The 22,201-nt window shown below is 41.8% G+C and overlaps 4 protein-coding genes and 1 long non-coding RNA gene across 41 annotated transcripts in view; 4 read left to right on the top strand and 1 right to left on the bottom strand.

Moving 5' to 3' along the window:
- The window catches only part of znf740a (zinc finger protein 740a), a 28,409-nt gene extending 21,006 nt beyond the window's left edge, over window positions 1–7,403 (top strand). For 17 of the 33 annotated variants that reach the window (XM_077603726.1, XM_077603727.1, XM_077603725.1 and 14 more), the window contains 7 exons: window positions 90–173; window positions 464–547; window positions 1,388–1,471; window positions 2,281–2,364; window positions 3,757–3,840; window positions 4,167–4,285; window positions 5,049–7,403. In XM_077603726.1, the coding sequence (XP_077459852.1) occupies window positions 90–173; window positions 464–547; window positions 1,388–1,471; window positions 2,281–2,364; window positions 3,757–3,840; window positions 4,167–4,285; window positions 5,049–5,222 (713 nt within the window). In that variant the 3' untranslated portion in view covers window positions 5,223–7,403. The remainder of the gene's footprint in view (window positions 1–89; window positions 174–463; window positions 548–1,387; window positions 1,472–2,280; window positions 2,365–3,756; window positions 3,841–4,166; window positions 4,286–5,048) is intronic. The other 16 variants (XM_077603745.1, XM_077603731.1, XM_077603753.1 and 13 more) reach the window with 14 other exon arrangements.
- A 372-nt stretch (window positions 7,404–7,775) lies between these two features.
- On the top strand, window positions 7,776–10,017 carry LOC144076272 (single-strand selective monofunctional uracil DNA glycosylase-like). The gene is made up of 2 exons (XM_077603979.1): window positions 7,776–8,166; window positions 8,890–10,017. The coding sequence occupies exons 1-2, from the start codon at window positions 7,864–7,866 to the stop codon at window positions 9,448–9,450; spliced, it is 864 nt and encodes a 287-aa protein (XP_077460105.1). The 5' UTR covers window positions 7,776–7,863; the 3' UTR covers window positions 9,451–10,017.
- Window positions 10,018–10,151: 134 nt separating this feature from the next.
- LOC144076271 (calcium-binding and coiled-coil domain-containing protein 1-like) lies at window positions 10,152–14,386 on the top strand. 3 transcript variants are annotated; one of them, XM_077603976.1, is made up of 12 exons: window positions 10,152–10,299; window positions 10,855–11,076; window positions 11,364–11,540; window positions 11,841–11,943; window positions 12,524–12,741; window positions 12,816–13,028; window positions 13,093–13,241; window positions 13,460–13,529; window positions 13,593–13,847; window positions 13,924–14,043; window positions 14,124–14,185; window positions 14,269–14,386. In XM_077603976.1, exons 3-12 carry the CDS (start codon window positions 11,400–11,402, stop codon window positions 14,294–14,296), a joined length of 1,359 nt encoding a protein of 452 aa, XP_077460102.1. In that variant the 5' UTR covers window positions 10,152–10,299; window positions 10,855–11,076; window positions 11,364–11,399; the 3' UTR covers window positions 14,297–14,386. The 3 variants fall into 3 exon arrangements, with proteins under 3 accessions (XP_077460102.1, XP_077460101.1, XP_077460103.1); XM_077603975.1 differs by having other exon boundaries at window positions 13,093–13,277; XM_077603977.1 differs by lacking the exons at window positions 10,855–11,076; window positions 11,364–11,540 and having other exon boundaries at window positions 10,165–10,299; window positions 13,093–13,277.
- Window positions 14,387–15,733: 1,347 nt separating this feature from the next.
- LOC144075957 (uncharacterized) lies at window positions 15,734–17,666 on the top strand. Its single transcript, XR_013300691.1, has 5 exons — window positions 15,734–15,779; window positions 16,427–16,511; window positions 16,655–16,746; window positions 16,890–16,983; window positions 17,120–17,666. It is a non-coding gene; the product is annotated as an uncharacterized LOC144075957 (long non-coding RNA).
- A 48-nt stretch (window positions 17,667–17,714) lies between these two features.
- The window catches only part of LOC144075575 (retinoic acid receptor gamma-A-like), a 61,713-nt gene continuing 57,226 nt past the window's right edge, over window positions 17,715–22,201 (bottom strand). For 2 of the 3 annotated variants that reach the window (XM_077602768.1, XM_077602770.1), the window contains 6 exons: window positions 19,244–21,169; window positions 18,959–19,050; window positions 18,469–18,571; window positions 18,046–18,399; window positions 17,916–17,987; window positions 17,715–17,819 (listed from right to left, as the gene is read on the bottom strand). In XM_077602768.1, the coding sequence (XP_077458894.1) occupies window positions 20,838–21,169 (332 nt within the window). In that variant the 3' untranslated portion in view covers window positions 17,715–17,819; window positions 17,916–17,987; window positions 18,046–18,399; ... (1 more) ...; window positions 18,959–19,050; window positions 19,244–20,837. The remainder of the gene's footprint in view (window positions 17,820–17,915; window positions 17,988–18,045; window positions 18,400–18,468; window positions 18,572–18,958; window positions 19,051–19,243; window positions 21,170–22,201) is intronic. The other variant, XM_077602769.1, reaches the window with a different exon arrangement.

Here is a 22,201-nt window from a genome sequence, read left to right as displayed (position 1 = left end):
GTGGTTAATAACCAATAGCTTAGGTATGTCAACAAATCATAAACTGCAAAGTCAAGCAAAGTATGATAATGTTGCTACTTTGCATTTAGGTGTGAAACCTTATGCTTGCACCATATGCGACAAGAGGTTTTTTCAGCGCTACCACCTGGCGAGACACAGCCTCACTCATATGGGTATGCGCCCACCTTGCCTATGACACTTAAGTCACATAGGACTTTACATGACATCACATGCAGCATTGGTCATGGATGCCTCAATTTCTTTAATTTCTGTGAATGCTTCCTAGCATTTTATATACAATTGGTCATTCAAAACAAGCATACATATCTTTGACCAAGATTGATATAGCTACTGAAAATGTTGGTTTACAACCCATCAATTTTGAATTATGAAGTACATTTCATCACTGTTGGATTGTGAACACCAAAGTGTGAAAGTAATACGTTTAATACTCTGCATTTAGGTGTGAAACCTTTTGCTTGCACCATGTGTGACATGAGGTTTGTTCAGCGCTACCACCTGGCCAGACACAGCCTCACTCATACTGGTATGCGTCAATGCACCTGACCCCTAATCTTGTTGAAATCTAATTGCCCATCAACCTCTCTCGCAGACAGTCCGATTTGAAATAGTCTTAAAATTCAAGTCGAAATGTGCAAAAATTGCATTTGGGTACTTTAGTGCAACAGTCGTGTTACAATTGCAGTTTAATGCAATGATTCCTGAGAAAATGGAGCTACTCTCCTAGGATACTGTGTAGTATGTTTTCACAATGCAACAGTTCGGGTGGGACTGTTACTTCAGCGATGCCAACACTCAATTTTCCAGTATGTCCAGGATGAAAGAAAGCAGCCCAACTTCTGACATTCCGGATGCAAACAGATTCTTCTTATTTCAAAATAATGCGTTTTCTATTGTACTGTGTTATCTCCCCACAAGTGAGCGTGCACAATTGTTAAATCGGGACACCCTGTTACAAGGCCAGACACATTAATTACACTACTACACGTGTTTGTCACAAGTTCATGCTCGCATGAGGTGATGCGAGTGCACGTAAATTCTGAATCAGACTTGTAGATGTCTGCAATGTCAGTGGTTGTGTCGATATCAGCCTCATGGGCATCCCGGGAAGTCGGAAGGATTGGCATCTCTGTTAACTGGCATATAATATAGCAGCATGAAATAAACTGATGAGAAATGTGCCACTTTATTCTATTGTTGCAAAGTGCAGCGCCGCAAAGCCGCTAAATGCATTGGAAAGAGGCCGAATGAAATAAGATTTTGCATGAATTGGCGTTTGTGTGGTTAATAACCAATACCTTCAGGATGTTCTGGCAAAGGATGAAAATCGAGCGCCAGTTATGTAACACTGCCACTTTGCATTTAGGTGTGAAACCTTATGCTTGCACCATGTGTGACAAGAGGTTTTTTCAGCGTTATCACCTGGCAAGACACAGCCTCACTCATTTGGGTAGGCACCCGCCCACCTAAACAAATGACACCGACCGAATGTTAATATAGATAATGCTATTTAGACAAGGCGAGCCGCTACTTTCTAAAGGCAATCGGTCGTATCTCGATTTAAATCGAAAACATTGATTCAATTCAAACAGTGTGACATCATCAGCTCATGTTGTGTTAGCTGTGGAAGTCAAAATTGATCAAACAGAATTCAGTTTAATATTGGATTGCGTTTCAGCCAAGCAGAGGTGTGGACTTGGGTCATATGACTTGGACTCGAGTCAGACATTAGTCATGAATTTGATGACTGTAGCCTCGATTTGACAAAAGCTTTCAACTCCATTTGGACTTTAACAGCAATGACTAATGACTTAAGTAAGACTTAGAGACTTGCCTTTTCTTAATTAATAAATAAATTTAAATATATATATATATATATATACACACGCATATATATACATATATATATGCATATATTTATATATATTCACATATATACATATCTATCTCTATACATATATAAATATATATATATATATATATTTCAGCACAGTGCTAATTATAGCACATTTTTTAAAGTACTAATTATGATTGCCCTAAATAAAATTAGTTTGTTTAAATAGAAAAATGGGGTGTGACTGAGGAATTGTGGGCACAGACTTGAGACTTAGTTGCGACTTGCAAAACAATGACTTCTTCCCACCCCTGCAGCCAAGTGAAAAGTGGTTAACAACCCATCAATGACAATTCTGCTGATCGATGGATAATGGAGCCGAATGACAAGTCTTGAAAATTAATATATTAATGCTTTGCGTTTAGGTGTGAAACCTTTTGCTTGCACCATGTGTGACATGAGGTTTGTTCAACGCTACCATCTGGCGAGACACAGCCTCACTCATACGGGTATGGGTCCATACACCTGCCCCTCTCATCTTTTTAGTCACTCAGTGTGTCTGGCATGATTTTTTTTGTGAAAACATTGCTTAGACACTGCTAGGAATATATAGATCCCAAAATGTCAAATTTTCTCAAGCATTTATCATGCTTACCAACTAACACACAATTGTTGATCCCAGCCAAAGGGCATCTGGAATTTGGATTAGTGTAATCCTCCATATAGTGTCTCATCCGGGACTGTTTCACAAGATGGTCCGAAAGGAAGCAATTGCACTTATGTAGCTCGTATATGAATTTTCTCATGAGTTAAAAAAAAAAAAAGTACAACATAGCAACCTGTAGTCTGAGTTGGCCCTCTCTAGTGGACGTTAATTTAAATGGATTGTTTGGAAACTTAAAACTCCCTTGACATTTTTTATTATTTATTTTCCATTCTCGGACGGCCCGGCGGCTGAGTGGTTAGCGCGTCGGCCTCACAGTGGGGACCCTGGGTTCAAATCCAGGTCAGTCCACCTGTGTGGAGTTTGCATGTTCTCCCCGGGCCTGCGTGGGTTTTCTCGGGTACTCCTGTTTTCTCCCACATTCCAAAAACATGCATGGTAGGCTGATTGGACACTCTAAATTGCCCCTAGGTATGAGTGTGAGTGTGAATGGTTGTTTGTCTCCTTGTACCCTGCGATTGGCTAGCCACAAATTCAGGGTGTACCCCGCCTCTGGACCGAAGTCAGCTGGGATAGGCCCCAGCACCCCCGCGACCCTAGTGAGGATAAAGCAGTTCAGAAAATGGGATGATATTTTCCATTCTCATTGTTACTTTTCTTTACTGATAGGCTGGCAGAAATCGTCATGCTCTACTCCTTATAGAAAGGGATCATTTTGACTAAAGTTGCACAAACATGGCCTCTTGCCTTTTAAAAGTAGCAACGTGACAAAAACAAAAATAAAAACCATGGAGTGTGCACCTTTACCACCTCCACTCCCTTTTCCCCTTTTCAAATCAAATTTTCTATTGCAATATTCTTCCAAAACACTTCCAAAAGAAGGCCAGTCCGTCCTCCCCTTACCATCCCCTACTCCATTTCTTGGAAACCTGTAGCCAAATGTTAAAATCCCTGGTGTGTGCACTCAGGTTGAAGAGTCTATTTAAGAGAAATGTGAATTTGGAAGCACAAAAGTGAACGTTCTTACCGAACTTATAGAACGTGCCGTTGCTAATGTTAGGCAGCGCGCTAGACTTATTCTGTCTTCCGGCTGTATGTATGTCGTTTTTTTGCGTATGCGTTTGAACATTTCTGCACTGCGTGTTTGTGTACGTATGCGTGGCTGAGGTGATGTTGCACGTATTGACTTTGTGTGGTGTGTGGCGGCAAGGCCTAATACGCTGCTCTGTGTGTGTAGGGGTGAAGCCGTATGCTTGTTCCATGTGTGACATGAGGTTTATTCAGCGTAACCACCTGGAGAGACACAGCCTCACTCACACGGGTATGCGTTCCGTTGCCGTGCCCCCTCCCTCCTCTGCCGCTCGCACGCCCCCTGACGCGCCTCACCACTTTGATGGGATGTTGAACCAGCATCACACGCAGCCCAGATCTTGTGTACATTTGGGCCCTGATAACTCCACTCTGATCTACACATAATGAGTTGATGACCAGGCTTTTAAAGTATCCTAAAACTCATAAGTTACAGATAAGGCTTTTCCTACTTACTATTGCTGCAAAAATTGTAGTTCTCAAAGACAGTTTGACACACTTAAGTTTGGCAAAAAAACAAATACTGACGCATTGACTCTTGTGTGTGCTTTTTGCTAGGGGAGAAGCCATTTGCGTGTGACATGTGTGACATGAGGTTTATCCAGCGATACCACTTGGAGAGACACAAGCGCGTGCACAGCGGCGAGAAACCTTACCAGTGTGAGCGCTGCCAGCAGGTGGGCACAACATGTTTGATTTTATCCATCAGAAATCACTTTGAAGAGTCGAAATTATTAGTCTGTTGAAATACAAAGGACATTTTTATGTGGAGAGGCTGTTTAAATGGCACTGAAAGATTGGTACTCGGACGTTTGGTCGACCGGACGCTTGGTCGACCGGATGTTTGGTAGAATGGACGTTTGGTCGCCGGGTTGTTACTGTTGAAACCAGCTCTCAAAATTATAATCATGAGAGAGAGAGTGAGTTTAATATCTAAATATCTAATATCAAAATATCAACAGTAAACTCTGTCATAATCTGACAGCGAGCGAACCCGGCGACCAAACGTCTGTTCTACCAAATGTCTGTTCTACCAAATGTCTGTTCTACAAAACGTCTGTTCTACCAAATGTCTGTTCTACAAAACGTCCGTTCTACCAAACGTCCGGTCGACCAAACGTCCGGTCGACCAAACGTCCGGTCGACCAAACGTCCGGTCGACCAAACGTCCGTTCACGGAAAGATCAGTTGACATTCCTGACACGTCTGTCAAGTTGTTATTTTCCAAGTACCTATAAACCAAGTCTGACTTTGGATGCATGCTAAATACTTCATTGCTTCCACAAAAAATGATTTGACCTGGATGTGTCACTAGCTTGGATTGTGTCAGTCTATCACCAACTTTCCCATAGAGTATTTACCAATGATTTTAAGTGTTGTTAAAATTGGAAGACGTGTAGACAAAATCTTAACCTAAGTCCACTTGTTGTCTTCCCAAAGAATTTTTCAAGGACAGACCGTCTGCTGCGGCATCGTCGGCTCTGCCAGGGCCGAGGCGTAGCAAAAGTGGAGAACCAACCGTGTTGTGAACCACGCCAATATGCCCAAGAAGCCCCACCCGCACCCCCGACCTGGAGCCCCATGCACCCCCCTACGGGTCGGCTGGCCGTCTGACATTCCATGTTCGCCGCACCCGCGTGGCCGCCAGTCGCGGGATCGGCCGACGGGCTCGGCGCTCTCTCTGTGCTGGGTGGGCCTAGCACAGACTGAGGACGCAGCTCCAGTCTTGGATTACTAATAACTGCGGGACATTTTTTCTTTTACTGAACCCTCCGCCCCACCCCACCTTCATGTTTTCTTAACGACAAGACTTTTCTGTGATGAGGAGTGATCCTGTTTTGTACTTAATCTGTTTTTATCCAGTGCATCTACATTTGTTGTTACTCTGTTCAGACGGCAGATTTTTTTTCTAATTGGAAAACAGAGGCGTAGTTGCAAGAAAAAGCATTTCATCGTGTCTCTTAAGATTTGTCATTTAAGTCCAAATACGGCTGGTGCTAACCAGTTCCTGTTGGCTGTGGCAGCTGTGTTTTAGTTGGTGTAGCCATGGCAACAGTAACTTGATTGGGACTCTATTGTGAAGCCATCTGGTTGACCAGTGTTCTTTACCTCTAACGACAGAGGTACACTGTCTGTAAATATCGCTAATACATTCACAGTTGGATTTAAGTGGATTTTTTTTTAATTTGGTCAAGAGTTAATTACAATCTTGCCAGCAAGTGGATGTTAACGTTGACCAGGACTTTCGTGGAGGTAATATGTGGGCTCCTGGGTGGTCCCACGTGTTGAATCCCCATTGTCCGCCACCCTCCAATTGCGAGATGGCTCTCTGTATGAGAATCATCTTCTTTAAAAAAAAAAAAAAGGAAAAAAAACAACCAAGAAACTAACATTTAACCTTTTCCTCAATGGGTTTTTATTTTGTATCAGATGTATTTACAGAGACAAGGCCGCTTTTATGTCACAGTGGATGTTTTTCCTCTAAACTCACGTGGTTACAGAATGTTGGTGACCCCCCCCAGTGGGACACAAAATGTCATTGTTGTCCCTGATGGCGAGTCACATGATGGTTCTTACTGAAGGAAAACCCGATCTGGTCAAACCAACACTGCTGTGCACTAACCGTTGCCTTTTAATGCAGATCATATGTGCTTGGTGTGTTTTAACCGGTGTTTGTCATATCATTGGGTGTAGCCTTAACAAAGTGCGGACACGCAAATAATCATTGTGATGGTTAACATTATTGTAATAAGCATTTTTGGTGTACCGGAGAAGGCGGCGAGGCTCCATCCTAGCTGCATTGCTCCCTTCTCATTTGTTTCTCAAACTTGACCCTCCTTGAATTGGGAGCTCATTCATGACAAAGAGCTTTGTGTACATAAGACATTCTTGAGGTTGACTGAATGTAAGATAGGTGCAATCCGAGTGTGTATTAATTCCTTCCTTTGTTTGCCAGAAACACACCATGTTGAATATAATTGAACCGTGTTGATTTCACATTGTTGTGTTAACAGCTGACGGTCTGACGGAGGGTCAGCTTTGAGGAATCCTTACGCGCTCTTCCAGCTGTGCACAAAGCATGCGGCTGGCACATAGTGACAATTGTTTAAAAAAAAAAAAGGCGATACATTACTTGTCTGTTTAGTTTTTACTAGGACCATGCAAAAGAATCCTGACGTCTCAATCACTTGTTCTCCACGTTGAAGTTTTGATTTTTCACTCGGATCAAATGTGCGTCTGAGATTTGTTGCAAGTACCTTTTTATTCTAAAATTGTAAACACTGGAGTGAGAGGGAAAAACGCAAACCGAGTGATGGGTATTTTTGTTCCCTTCAAACTGTATTCTGTTTTAGACAAAGCCTTTTGCTCCTCTGAGAAGATGAACAGATTTTGGATCAGTGCATTGGACAGCCCATTAAGGTTGCTCTTTTGAAGACGGTTGACAAAGAAAAGTTTTTTTTTTTTAAATGCAAAGTCCCTGGTATTTGTAGTAAATTATATTGATCATGGTATTAGGAAAATGATGGCTTAACGGTAGCTATCACAGGTTAGTTGTTTTCTTTATTAGTCTTGCATGCAAAGTTATGGTCCTCAGTTGAAATAATAGAATATTGATATTGCTTATTTTGTGTAGAAAAAAAGAGTGCTTTCAAGTAACTTCCTAAAACTGTTACAATAATTATTGTAAAATGGGCTAACTAATATGTACCCTTGTGATCCAATTAGTTTCAACCGTAAAGAAATCGGAGGAGAGGCTTCTTACTATTATGCTGAAATAAAAACATTTGTTATGGATGCCTGCTTCAGTATTTCAATTGCTTATTTAATTCTCACTCAAATCTGTCACGTTTTTCCAACAATTTCACAATCCAATTCTTCCCCTGAAATGTTGTTATCCATGTTGCCAATCAACACATGAAATCTATCTTTAAATTCTTTATAATCGATCAAAATGTCTTCCATTTATTTAGTTCCACAGCAAAACAATTTACTGCATTCACACGCCATCTCGCAAATTTCCCCAATATATTAGTTTTTTGGTGTGGTTTTCTTATAGTAGTACGTACTATTACTAATCCAAGTAAACACATGTAGTACGTATTCCAGGCCTGTAGGTGGCGGTAACGCGTGTAAGTGTCGTTTTTAAAAAACAAAACAAGACGAGGCGTCAACAGGAAACAAACCGATCCCAAATAGCAATAATGTCAACACAGTGACATACTGCGATCAAATCATTTTACAGTGAAAAGTAATTATGTTAAATGGCGGTGCGATGTCGAGAGGTGATGGGAACGAGGAGGAATCAAAGCAACACGTCGTACTGAACGGGACTCATCAGCTGAACGCGACCCCTTCCTGTAGGTTCCTCGAGCTGGAACTGGAGCTCAACGCCCACCTTCGTGGGCTCCGCTTTGGAGAGCCTGTCCGATATGTGTACAACCCATTGGAGTACGCGTGGGAGACGCACCGTTGTTACGTGGAAAAGTACTGCAATCCGGGCCAGAGATTCTTGTTTTTAGGCATGAATCCTGGACCGTTCGGCATGGCCCAGACGGGGGTGAGTCGGTATTGAATTAACAGCGGGACATGAAATTATGTATCTGACTCGTTGTGTAATCCCAAAAATATGTGGAAAACTTGTAACAGGATAGGAAGCAAGTGTGAAATCAAACCCCCCCCCCCCCCCCCCCCCCTATTCTAGATCAGGGAGTACAGTGACTGTAAATAAGTAATTTCTCAACCTTAAACTTAACCAAAAAGGAAAATACATCCTTTAATCATTCATTTTCCATGTATTTTCTTAACCACTTTATCCTCACTAGGATCACAGGGGGTGCTGGAGCCTATCCCAGTTAACTAAAGGCACACCCTGAAATGGTATCCAGCCAATCGCTGGGAATGAGGAGACAAATAACCATTCACGCTCACACTCAGACCTAGGGGCAATTTAGATTGTCCAACAAGCCCACCATGCATGTTTTTGGAAATTGTGAGGAAACTGGAGAAAACCCACACAGGCCCAGGGAGAACATGAAAACTCCACACAGGTGGACTGACCTGGATTTGAACTCAGGACCCCAAAATTGTGAGACTGACATGCTAACCACCGGGCATACCAGAAAGCTTTAAAAACATTTTAAACTTTTTTTTTTGGGGTTGCTCAGTGTGATCTTACTTCTACTTTTCATTTTGAATCTATTTTGTTTCTGATGAATCATAGGAGTGACAAAGTCGAGTGAATCAACTAAACTGTTGGATTTACCTGTATCATCTCTCTAAGGTTCCTTTTGGGGAAGTCAGGTCTGTGGTGGATTGGCTGAAGATCACGGGGACAGTCGGTCGCCCTGAGGACGAGCACCCAAAACGCCTGATCAGCGGTCTGGCCTGCACCAAGAGCGAAGTGAGCGGCGCCCGCTTCTGGGGCTTCTTCAGAAAGTTGTGCGGGGAACCGGCGGCGTTCTTCCGCCACTGTTTTGTGCACAACCTGTGCCCTCTTATTTTCATGAGCAGCAGTGGGAAGAACCTGACCCCACCTGAACTCAGCGTCCATGAGCGTGACCAGCTTCTGCGCTTGTGTGACACTGCCCTGTGTCAGATCGTGGAGGCCCTGGGTATCTCCATGGTGATCGGTGTGGGCAGGGTGGCGGAGCAGCGGGCGCGTCGCGCTTTTTCCGCAGCTGGAATGGACGTGCAAGTGGAGGGCATCATGCATCCTTCCCCCAGGAACCCTCACGCTAATAAGGGCTGGGAAGCTGTAGCTCGAACGAAGCTAGAACAACTGGGCGTACTCGCGCTGCTTAGTAACAACACGGAATCATCTCAGACTCAAGGGACTTTGTGACAGGAAAATTCAATTCACCTGTTTTCTCTAATCCGATTCAGTTCGTTACATGTTGGGCACATGTAAACAACAAACACTTCATGCTGACGTTCATACTATGGAAATAATAAGTCTTGAATTAACCTTTTTTGGTCCACCATCCTGAGTTTGACTTGGAATTTGGGTTATGAATAATACGGAGTACAGATTTCTCCCTAATATTTTTTTATTAACTCTACTGTTGTTTTACTCTTGTACACATAGTGTACATTACTTTATACTCAGGGTGGTTCAGGGGTTTTGTTACTGAAGCTTTGTATATATTTACTTTGTGTCATATGTTTAATGTCTTTTGCATAGCATTTTTACTACCTCTGCATTTTTTGTATTTGTTACAAATGTTGTTCTTGTATTATGTAGATTATATCTATTTAAGGAACTATTGGTAGATCGCACGACGCTAACATTTTGATCCCTCCCCTCTGTCATATATATCATTACATAATTGCATAAATCCCAACTCATATTCACAATTTTACTCTTAAATTCTGATTATGGCTCTCAAGGAATAAAATTTCAAAATAGGAATTGTTTATGGCTCTCTGTGTCAAAAAGGTTCCCGACCCCTGTCTTAGAGTGAAAAAGTTTGAATACTCCTGCAGGAAGTCATGTGGGATACCTTTCCACAAATGTGATAGGTTAGAAGTGCAATCATTTGATTGCAGTCAGGTGCTTCTCATTTCAGCACAACCCCTGTTGGTTAAAGTGTCTTTGGAACAAAAAGCTGCACATGCAGCGGACCTCCAGGACCACTTTGCCCACCCCTGAATTCTAACCCTAACAACAAAGTAGATCTTGGAGCAAAAAAGGGTGAGTGTCCCTCGTCTAGCCCTTTAAATATTCCACACACCTGAATGGTATTATCAGATATTATTCTGTAAAGATTATTACCATTAACAACAAGACAAATCTTAAACTCGGTTCCTATCATTTGCAAACTGTGGAGTAAATTCCAAGTGAAAACCCTTGAATACACCTTAACAATTCAGAATCATCAAAACACACAGAATCATTCTTAGTCATGAATTTAATGTTGGGGATAATTAAAGATGATTTCCTCTGATTATGTGTAATATTCAATAATGCACATGAGTTGGTTTTACTGTATAAATGACAAGTTTGTTTACCAACAGTGAAATCAGAGTTAATATTTTGAATATTGGACAAAAAGGTATAGGCTAAAATACAAAAGATGAATACATTAATTCATGATAACTAAAGATATCTTTAATTGCATTTTTTTGTCTTTTAATGTTTACAGGGAGGTTTTATTTGCCATTTGAATATATGAAATAAAAGAAACCTCCATGTGGTTGTTTGCATGACTTGTAGTGCCTGTCATAAATAACGTGACCATTTTCCTAGTAAACTTCGGCCACTGCCAAGAAATAAAAGACGCGTGTAAACAACTAATAGCAGAGAGGATTAAGTGTCCAGAAGGAGGACACTGTTGTGTTCATTGAGAGTGAACTGCATTTCCCGGGGTGCTCTCACATAGCCAACCTCATACGGCACGGTTAAAACTTAGTCAGATGATGGAACAAAGCGAGCTGTCAACTTCTTCAAAGAAATAACCTTATCTCCCAGGTAAGAGTCTTTATTGGAATTCTTTTTTTTTTGTAGTTTAAAATAACCAAAAAAATGACAGTGACAGCTAGTCAAATAGCACTTAAAACTGTAGTTGTTGTTGTATTTAAATAAAAGATAGTTTTTTATCCATTTGACTGACTCAGTTAGACTTTGTCTTACTCTTATGAAAGAGCAATCAAAAAGCTGAATATATGGTGAAAGCTTGTTTTTAAGCAGGTTGGTGAAGTCAATGTCGCATTGCACAACTGCGTATCTGTCTCTCTAAAAATGTTTCCTCTGCTCAGCTGTCCTCAGCGTGTGTCTTTCTCCTCGTCATCGTCATGGAGATACAAGATCCACAGTCCACAGTAGTGTTTCGAAATGTGGGTCAGTTCTACTTTCCCCAAACCAGAGTAGAGTGTCACTACAGCGTGACTTCTGCACATATGTGGAGCAGCAGTGACTGGATTGGCATCTTCAAGGTGTTGATGTTGTGACAAGTGCATGAAAAACACCCACTGACACCATTTGAACTACATATGGTTAACTGCAAATGGAGTTAAGATGTTCTAGTAGTCCTTTCTTACCTTTTATTTCTTAGGCCTATAGGTTTTGTGTTAACCATACTGTCATTTCTAAGTGATGTGGTGCAACATGTTTCTGCAGGAAACGACCTAAAACAATCATGATGTTGTCACCAAAAACCCCAAAGTTGAGCTTTAAGTGCAGAATCATGTGTTGGTATTTTGATCAACCAGATGGATTGTCCTGTTTCTCCACAGGTGGGCTATTCATCACTGAGAGAGTACCACACGTACGCATGGTCGCTTGTACCTGAAGGGTACACTGAAGGAAGTCCGGTCGACTGTTGTGTAGCTTTTCAAGGTAAACATCAAACATTGCTCGGTACAGTAATCCCTCGAATATCGTGGATAATGTATAGACCAGACGTGGCCGCGATAATCGGAAAAAAAACGCAAAGTAGGACCACCCCTATTATTACTACCATACTATAGTCTGTGTTTAGGGCTTTCTTCTAAAGATGGGGTGCTTGCACTTTTTTTATCCTCACAAGGGTCACGGGTGTGCTGGAGCCTATCCCAGCCAACTATGGGCACCAGGTGGGGGACACCCTGAATTGGTGGCCAGCCAATCACAGGGTACAACGAGACAGACAACCATTCGCGCTCCCACTCATACCTAGGGGCAATTTAGAGTGTCCAATCATCCTATCATGCATGTTTTGGGGTATGGAGTACCCAGAGAAAACACACCTAAGCCCTGGGAGAACATGGAAAGTCAATATAGGAAGGTCCGAACCGAGGATTGAACCCGCCATCTCAGGACTATGAGGCCAATGCTCAAACCACGTCCCCACTAGGCTGCTCTGAAAGTTGCATTTGAAGGAAAATTAATTATTTATTGTTATTAATTGAAATTTTAACACCTGTTGTTGTTTTGGTAGCTTTCTACTTGCCTCGTCCAAGTGCCGTTGAGTACCACTTTGTATATGTGGACAAGATGGGAAAGGTTTGCGCCCAAAGCCGCTCCTTCACCTTCTGCGCTCCCAAACCTTTAGATGAGCTAGAGACCCTGAGGGAAGAGCGTGATGAGAAAGATGAAGATGATGTTGAGGACGAGGAAGAGCTGCTCTTGGTGGTCCCAAGAGCGCATTTGCTGCAGGTAACAAAACCAAGCTGCCTACTGATCACTTCTCGATACATAATAATTTGTTGTTGCCGATTTGGCGTCCACAGCATCGGCTGGAGGAGTGCTTGAGGGAGAAGGCGCAGTTGAAGCGGGCTGTAGATGAAGCCAAACAGGAAATAGAGGAGGAGAAGAGGAGCAACGCCAATGCAAAGGAGGACTGGGACAGGCAAAAGGAGGCCTTGGTGGAGGAGGTTGAAGACCTTCGTCAAATTCTAAGACACAAATGTGATGCCTTAAAAACAGCAGAAGGAAAACACAAGGTAAGATCTCATGCAGTTCATCTCCTGTCATGTCGTGTTATGATGCTCATGTGTTGTGTCACAGGATGTGGAAAGCAGTCAGGAAAATCTCAACTCTGAATTGACCCACCTAATGTCTGAAAAAGTGCAAAGTAAACAGCAAATCAAACACTTGCTGGATGAAATCAAGGTGCTAAATGATAGAGAGAAGGAGAGAAATGTGGAGTTGGAACGGCAAGTCTTTAAAACATCTAACGCATACATCAAACGGTGAAGTCCCAAATTTTCACCTATTCATAGATACTTTATTCTCAAGCATGAAGTTTGGTTCTTTTAGGATTTTGTTACAGGTTTGTTGTGTTTTTTTCAAAAATTAACCCCCTGAACCGCTGCCTAACAAAAAAAAATCGGTGTAGATATGCATTTATTAACATAAACTCCCCCCCATGTAGGCTTAAGGAGATACTGATGAAATTATCCAGCCAGATCAAACAGGATGAAGAAAAGAGGAAGATGCTGCAGGTCTGCAATGTTAAGTCAGATTCCCTTTTATTCTCATACTAAAGACGTATATCATCTTCCTAGGCGGAGCACGAGGCCACGCAGGCGGACGTCCGCGACCTTCAGAGTCGCCTGGAGGCCAGCGAGCGCTTGGCAGAGGGACTTCGCAGGGAGCTAAGGGAGCTGGGTACTCGTCAAGGCCACGCTCACGCTGAGATGCACCAAAGCCGACTGCAGGTGGCCCAATTGGGCCTGCAGCTCTCTGAGGAGAAACTGCTTCTCAGGGAGGAGCGTGCCAACTGGGCCCTGGAGAGAGAAGCCTTCAGGAGCGCCGCCCGGGTGAGGAACGAGAGGTACCACTGGAAAAATATCAATTCTTTAGAAATGAATTAAGATGGCGTCTGTGTTGGCATAGGCTGACAAACAGAAAGTGGACGAATTGAGGAGTGAGGTGCGAAGAAAGGAAGAGCGACTGCAAGAGGAAACTATCAAGCTGGAGAAGCTGCAAGCAGAGTTTAAAAGAGAGAATGACAGAGTCAGTTCACGGCAGACACGCCCATTCTCGCCCACACACAAAGACAAACACCCACCTTTTACCTGCTCTTTTTCATTCAGATGGATCAGGAGACTGATACCAATCAACTGATGCTACCGGGACTTGTTGAACCAATCTTCAGGTCCCCTCCCTCCCCACCATTTCAAACAAAATACTATATACTACCCACAAGCATGCCTTTAATTTAGTATTTTTCCTTTGCAGGGAATTGACGGGCTCCATCATGTGGTGACACAAAGAATTGCAAGTCTGTAGGTTGAGGCCGAGTTTTTTGTGTTGGATTATGTATTTATTTTTAATTTTGTGTGTGAGGGGGTGGTGGTGTTGGGGTGTGTGTGTGAGGGTGGGTTGGTCTGTGTGTGTGTGAGGGTGTGTTTGTGTGTGTGTGTGTGTAGGGTTTGTGTGTGTGTGTGTGTGTGTAGGGTTTGTGTGTGTGTGTGTGTGTGTGTAGGGTTTGTGTGTGTGTGTGTGTGTGTAGGGTTTGTGTGTGTGTGTGTGTGTGTAGGGTTTGTGTGTGTGTGCGTGTAGGGTTTGTGTGTGTGTGTAGGGTTTGTGTGTGTGTGTGTAGGGTTTGTGTGTGTGTGTAGGGTTTGTGTGTGTGTGTAGGGTTTGTGTGTGTGTGTGTGTAGGGTTTGTGTAGGGTTTGTGTGTGTGTGTGTAGGGTTTGTGTGTGTGTGTGTGTAGGGTTTGTGTGTGTGTGTGGGGTTTGTGTGTGTGTGTGTGTGTAGGGTTTGTGTGTGTGTAGGGTTTGTGTGTGTGTGTGTAGGGTTTGTGTGTGTGTGTGTGTGTGTGTGTATGTGTAGGGTTTGTGTGTGTGTGTGTGTAGGGTTTGTGTGTGTGTGTGTGTAGGGTTTGTGCGTGTGTGTGTGTAGGGTTTGTGTGTGTAGGGTTTGTGTGTGTGTGTGTAGGGTTTGTGTGTGTGTGTGTGTGTGTGTAGGGTTTGTGTGTGTGTGTGTGTAGGGTTTGTGTGTGTGTGTGTGTGTGTGTGTGTGCGTGGGCGCGCGCACGTGTGCCTTGCACAGTGTTTCCCAACCATCATTGAGCCACGATAATTATTGACCAGTTAAATAGAAAAAATAATTGACATTTTTCTTTCTAAATAATTTCACAAAATGTATTGGTTGCACTAAAATTATGACTATAAATTTCATTATACCTGTACAATGACAATAAAAGCATTCAATTTCAATTCAAAAGTGTTTACTTGTGCCCCGCGATCGGCTGGCCACCAATTCAGGGTGTCCCCCGCCTCTGGCCCGAAGTCAGCTGGGATAGGCTCCAGCACCCCACGCGACCCTAGTGAGGAAAAAGCGGTTCAGAAAATGAGATGAGACAATGAAGCATTCTTTGTGTTTCAAATGTTAAACTTTTAATGGACTAAGATGGCCTGGAATAAAGGTGAGTTGATGTAAAATACTAAGTAAAAATGTTACTCAATATTTGATCAAATTAGTGGACTGACACTGTTTTATAGCATCAAGACCACAAAAATCACGACTAATCTACGTCATCTCCAAAACATAGACATTGAGTTGGGAGGACGAACCTCGGGGAGCGCGGTAAGCAAGCCACCATCTTTTCCCCATTCAATATGGCGGAACAATATGGGCGTGGTTACGACCATTAGCGACGAAGGTGGGTAAATTACGCACATGCGCAGTCTCTCGCCCTTTGGGGAAGCGTTTTTCATGCAGATGGACGACGAGCACCACGAGGTAAGGCGTCGTAAGGCAAATTACTGGCCTAAGTGCATTTTTATCACGCTACCGGGAGATTTTTTAGGAATCAATTGAGCCTAAAACGCCAACAAATCTGTTAGTTTAATGCCAGGTTGAACACACCGGCGATAACTTAAGTTTGGGCTACTTTTCATCACCGGCTGTGTGCTCCATCCAGCTATTTTAGCATTAGCGTCACGCCGACGGTCCCCATTTGACTTAAAAAAAGTATGTTGCCCGTTTTCTCTCCATTATTGAGTCGTGTAGACAGACTTTTAATCTAATCAAACAAAGCCGAGACATCAACAGACGGTTTGTTGGGTAAAGGCTCACTCAAAAATGACACCCAGAGGCTGGATTTAGTTCCTGATGTGATGTATCTAATGATAGTTTTCAGAGTGCTAAACACCCGTTTCCAATTTATTGTTCTGTTTTCACCAAAAAGTCATTTATACAAAAATGGTTTACTCAACTTTCTCCTAGTTGTCAACCCCAGTCTGTATATTTAATCACCTTGTCTGCAAAAAGGAAAATAGCTCGGAGCACTCACTAACTTATTTTCATTCATTATTTGTCTTGATCGTTTAACTGTTGAATCTCCAGTCTCGATATATGATAACTTTTTCTTCTTTTGCACACATCAGGCCTGTGTCTGGGCTTTCTCCAAGTGATCTTCCTTGCCTGAAGATGTGGCATCTCTAAATTCTGCACTTTGGAGCCTTCTTGAAGGTTAGCATATTTGTTTATTGTAGAATATCCAAGTATTCATCCAAATTAAAAGATTATGTAACTCAATTTGAAAACAGATCTATTTTATTTCCATGGTGAGGTTTCACTGACTAAAGTTGCAATTTTCTCCCCCTCTTATATAGGTGCAGTCTTCTAGACTGGGCTTTCTCCAAGTGATCTTCCTTGCTTGAAGATGTGGCATCTCTAAATTCTGCACTTTGGAGCCTTCTTGGAGGTTAGCATATTTGTTTATTGTAGAATATCCAAGTATTCATCCAAATTAAAAGATTATGTAACTCAATTTGAAAACAGATCTATTTTATTTCCATGGTGAGGTTTCACTGACTAAAGTTGCAATTTTCTCCCCCTCTTAAATAGGTGCAGTCTTCTAGACTCTGGGCTTTCTCCAAGTGATCTTCCTTGCTTGAAGATGTGGCATCTCTAAATTCTGCACTTTGGAGCCTTCTTGGAGGTTAGCATATTTGTTTATTGTAGAATATCTAAGTATTCATCCAAATTAAAAGATTATGTAACTTAATTTGAAATCAGATCTATTTCCATGGTGAGGTTTCACTGACTAAAGTTGCAATTTTCTCCCCCTCATATAGGTGCAGTCCAGAGTTCTCTGGCTCATGGTGGCAAAGTGAGAGGCCAGATGGATCAGCAACTTCATTTAATGTGGCAGAAAAGGAGATTTGAGCAGCAATTGTCCTTTTCAAAACACTTGGGAGAAAAAGACCTAAAAGCCTTTCATGGGTCTTTTTTTTAATAAAATTGTGGTTATTTTGGCTAAGTGTTTTTTGATATTTGTTTCCCAAGTATACCACTAAGACCATTTAAGGTTTTCAGCAATTGTGTAGTTATTTTGGCTAAGTAATTTCCAAAGAATTTTTTTGATAAATTTTTCCCAAGTATAACACTTGCTGAAAAAAGCCTTCCATGGGTTTTTAAAGTCATTTTTCTAAAAATATTTCCAATGAATAAGTTGTCTATTTTATTCTAAGTGTACATGAATTGTCTTTGATAACTGTTTGGCAAAATGTAAGTTTTTTTTTTTTGTGTGGAGAAAATAAGCCTGTCACACAAATCAACAGTTCAATGTAATGACAACTTGTGTGCAAGAGTTTTGCTGTTAATAAAAGTTTTTGAACTTGACATGTTCCTTGCATTTTTGCTAAGTAAATGTGAAGAATAAGACATATGTACTTCAAGAACATTTATTTTTCCACACAAGTGGCTTTCAAGATTGGTTTGCAGTGCAATCTCCCATCGGTAAATGGACAAATCCTCTTGCCCTTGGGTGGAATTCTGGAAAGAAAGGCATAATAGATAAGTCCAACATTAAAAATGTTGATTTTAGTTATGTAAAATAAAGGTTTTTTTCTACTAACATCAAAAAGATACCTGGCATCAGGAAGGTCCTTCTTCCACTCAGGTACCATCTCCATTGTTCAAAGTCATCAAGCCTTCATCCCACTGCAAAAGGCAAGCAACATTAAAGCCACAGGAAGAAAAAAATGGATATTAGACATACCCCTCTGATGACTTTGCTCAGTGGCTTGGTGTTCTTTTTGTCCACAGCATCAAAAATGATTTGAGTCTTTATAACAGGGATCCCCAAGTGCAGTCCTTGAGGGCCCCTATTCCAGTCTTTATTTTCCATGTCCAACACACCTAAATCAAATAATCAGGATCTTGATCATTTGATTCAGATGTGGTGGAGGTATGGAAAACATACTGGACAGGGCCCCTCCAGGACCAGAGTTGGAGACCCTGAGGGTGTCAAAGACTGTGCCATCTTCCAACATCCCCATATACCCACAGCTCGGTGGCACTCTTTTTGGGGAAGTTTGTCTTGTCACATTCTTTTGGTAAACTTGGATGGACCCTGAAGAGAAGCAAGATACAAAATGAGTAGGTCTAGTACACAGTACATGAAAATAATTAATTAAATAACCTGAAACACAATTTCTGCCTTGACTTCTTTGGTCTTCGCATCAATTTGGACAGCTTTCACCTGCCTTGTCACTTCTTCCACCATCTCTGTGGCTTGAAATCCTCTACAAAACAGCACAGCATGATTGTTATTTCTTATTCAACCATTTTGATGCACAAATGAACCACAATCATTTCCCACATTATTTCATCCTGGAGGAGTTTTCCAGTCAACCACTTCAAATCTTCATTCTTTAAAAAAATAAATAATCCAAAAAGTCATAATTGCTTCCGTTTTTCTCTTCATACACTGAACGGCAATTTTACCATATGTTTAAACTCGAGTCAAGAACGACCCCTGCGCAATTGTTGAATGAATGTCTCACTTTCGTTTTGTCGGAATTTGAAATGTATCGTGGTAAAAAAGCGAATTGAGCAAAACCTTGAATACTGAACGCTGACGTATTATTACACGGATAGAGAAAATAGAAACCGTTCAGAAAATGACTCACTTTGCTGACAAACAGCTCGGGATGGTATCGACAAGTTGCTCCTTTTTGGCCACATTCTTGATGTTTTTCAGCAGTCTGTGCTCGTTGAGGAACTGAAACACACAACGGAAGGATTTATTTTTAAACATAAAGCGCTATAGGTAACGCAATGTAGCCAATTTGTTTGCAAACATTTTTTCGGTCTTCATCCTCGTGGGGCTACAGCACGCGATCGAAGCGTGCTCCCGTCAAAAAGCACTCTTAAAATGAGACAAAGGGCTTCAAAATCCCCAAATTAAAACATACCGAATGCGCTGCATTGTCCTTTAAGAGCTTTATCAGGTATTTCTTCAGTAAATCGTCACTTCTGAGCTGCTCAGCAGTCCTCTCCCGAACTGTCTCCTGGCTCATCCGCCATTTTGAAGGTTGTGAAAGCGATGACGTATCCCTACACCAATGAGAGGCCTTGGTGTCGCCCACTCGACATCTGATTGGTTAAGACAACAAATAATGGCTGAAATGTGATTGGTTAAATGCTTAAATATCAAAACACACATCTGGAGGCAGCGCAACCAGGGGAAAAGCAATGAAAGGAATCTGACAGACAATTTGGAATTATTTAATAAGTATTCATGGCCAAAATATAATTAACATCAGTGAAGGCCTTGCAGGCCCTGACGATCCACCACTATAAAAAGGTCATAATGGCTCCACTGTGTCCTCGTTATGATGTAATTCTAAGTCATTTTTTCATCCTCCACATGCCTAAGTACAGATATTATACAAAGGCATTTACACATCCTAAGTATACAGCTCAAGTCAAAATCACCACAGGTGAGGACTTAGCAAAAGTTTTTATAGTTACTCATTGGATAGGGAGTCAAACAAGACAAATGCATCTGTTGGGTTTAACTCTTAAATGCCTTAAATCAGGGGTGTCCAAACTATTCCACAAAAGGTTGAGATGAGTGCATGTTTTTGTTCCAACTGATCCAGCACGGAGAGTTTCACCAACGAGGTTTCGTCTGAAATCAGCAATATCTGACTGCAATCAACTGTTCATACTTTTAAGACACCAGAACGAAAACCTGCATCTACTGCAGCCCTTGTGGACTGGTTTGGACACCAAATTCTTAAATGGTCCTTCCCAGACCTTTGACGAAATGACATAAAATGTGGACAGTTAGATTTTACCTGAGCTGATAATTGTAAATATGCAACAAAGGAACCTGCAGAAATTCTGGGTCAGCAAACCTTTCCCCACAAATCAGTCCATTGCTCGTCGACATTGTTTTATCCTTGGTTCTTTCTATCAGTTTGGTCGTCCCTCCATGAAAAAAAATGTTCTGCAACCATGCACGAGATTTAGTTTTTGATTTGAAATATAGCAAAACCTAAGCGTGCTTTTGCCCTGACACCAAAAATACCAAAATATTCTTCTTGGGTGGGTAGTCATCCCTCTATATAACCATATGACTTGAAGGTTTTCAATACCTATCCCTATTATTGGCATAAAAGTCATTATTCCTTGTTCTTCAGAGTTGTTGGAAGACCACTGGAAGTTAGAGCCCTGCTCTCACAAAAAAAAAAACAAATAAAAAAAACTCACACACACACACAAAGAAAATAGACAAAGAGCTTAGACAATACACCATAAAATAAGAACTTATAAGTAGCATTTCTTGTAACAAAAAAAGAGATGTTTTCTATACAAGCGTAGCCCTTTTCCTGAGGAGGGGGACATTCCTTGCGTCCCCCCCGCCTCCTTCCTGTCACTGCGGACCACAATGAGTCGCTTGTTGAGTGCTTTTGCTTCGTCCTTGACTCCCTTTAAACTTTGTCATTCTTTCACAAAAGCCTGATGGTGTGAGAATGAGGATGCCAGGTGTTTTGAGGGGTCCTACTGCGATGTCCCGTTTTTATTGTGCGAGCTGGCTGCCGCCTCTGCCCACGGCTCGGAGTCACTGTCCACCTGTCGCTCTCTGTCCTCGTCCCAATAGTCATCGTCCTCATCCTCCTCGTCCTCCTCCGCCGCCGATTCGCACGTCGATTTCTCTTCCTGCTTGATGGCCTGAATGGCGGGCGGCGGCGGAGCGGGCGCGGCGGCGTTCGTGGGGGTGTCTGATGACTCCCCGCTGTCCTCGAAGGCATCTGGGTTTTCCAGCATCTCCCTGATGAGCGGCGGCATGGGGCCGGGGATCTCCATCTTTAGCGTGATGGCTCTCTCCGCACCTGCGTAACACGACACAGTATCACAAGATTAGGGGTGAGCATTCTTTTCGCTTGAATGAAACTCCTAAATTCCCGTCAACATGTTTCCCTGGCACCAAGATGTTGGCCTAAAACACTAAGTGCTTAGATGCTAAAAGCGAATGTCCAATTAAACACGGAAGTTGCTGTTGTAAATTTAGCAATTTAACTTTTGGATAGAGAATAGCAAGTTTTGACATATTCAGGGGTCTAGACTATTTTTTTAATATCCTTACCATGAGTGGCCCCCAGCATGAACATTATGGCAGCACACTGTTCACACGTGAGGTAGTCATTTTCACTATATTATTGAAAAAGACTTAATATGCATTAAGGGAAACAACCATGTCCACAAATAAGCAGCTTAATCTCATTTTTCTCCACTGTAAATATTTTTTTTTCTTTTGCACAAAAGCACAATAAGCAATATTACACTTTAAAGTAGAAAATTAAATACTCAAATATTTTCTTTCTTTTCAAAACAGCTAAAGACTAGTTTAGTCAGAAATATAATAGCTTTGTAGATGCACTCTATGGACAAAAATATTGGGACACCTTGCTACTGAAGTGTCTCTGTATCATTTTTTTAAAAATAGTGTGTAGGAGTACATTTTAAGGAGCAAAAATATTTAAGAATAGTAGCAATGATCAAATTTACTGGTTGAGATGCCTAGTAGATGAAAAAATGTATTTGGTAAATTTTAAGGCAAAAGACATTCACGGTAGTCTGGGGAGCTTCATGTTGATACGGAACTTTAGAAAGGGTCAAATAAAATTCACCTGCGAGCTAAATTTTGCACATTCCAAAATTCACCCAAAAGCCCAAAGGTGGAGTGGTGTATTTAAGGTAGGTATTTAATGACTGGCAATCATATCATCATTATGTTCCTCTGATCTGACTGTCTTTGAGACTCTGAAGGTGTGTATCATTGTAATTGACTTTGGCTGTGGCCAAAATGCGTAATTGGCGATTAGCCGATCTCCAAATGTAATACTTGTTTTGGAAGGGCAAAA

Source organism: Stigmatopora argus, chromosome 6 (assembly GCF_051989625.1).
Source record: "Stigmatopora argus isolate UIUO_Sarg chromosome 6, RoL_Sarg_1.0, whole genome shotgun sequence".
Lineage (NCBI taxonomy): Eukaryota > Metazoa > Chordata > Actinopteri > Syngnathiformes > Syngnathidae > Stigmatopora > Stigmatopora argus.
The sequence above is the reverse complement of the archived record's forward strand: the minus strand, read 5'-3'. Positions and strand labels throughout refer to the sequence as shown.

Bases quoted from the DNA above. Each gene is read 5' to 3' on its own strand.
- LOC144076272 (XM_077603979.1), top strand. From the start codon at position 7,864: ATGTTAAATGGCGGTGCGATGTCGAGAGGTGATGGGAACGAGGAGGAA. The intron at 8,167-8,889 runs GTGAGTCGGTAT...CATCTCTCTAAG, and splicing joins TCGGCATGGCCCAGACGGGG to GTTCCTTTTGGGGAAGTCAG.
- LOC144076271 (XM_077603975.1), top strand. From the start codon at position 11,400: ATGGAGATACAAGATCCACAGTCCACAGTAGTGTTTCGAAATGTGGGT. The intron at 11,541-11,840 runs GTGTTGATGTTG...GTTTCTCCACAG, and splicing joins ACTGGATTGGCATCTTCAAG to GTGGGCTATTCATCACTGAG. The intron at 13,029-13,092 runs GTAAGATCTCAT...GTTGTGTCACAG, and splicing joins CAGCAGAAGGAAAACACAAG to GATGTGGAAAGCAGTCAGGA.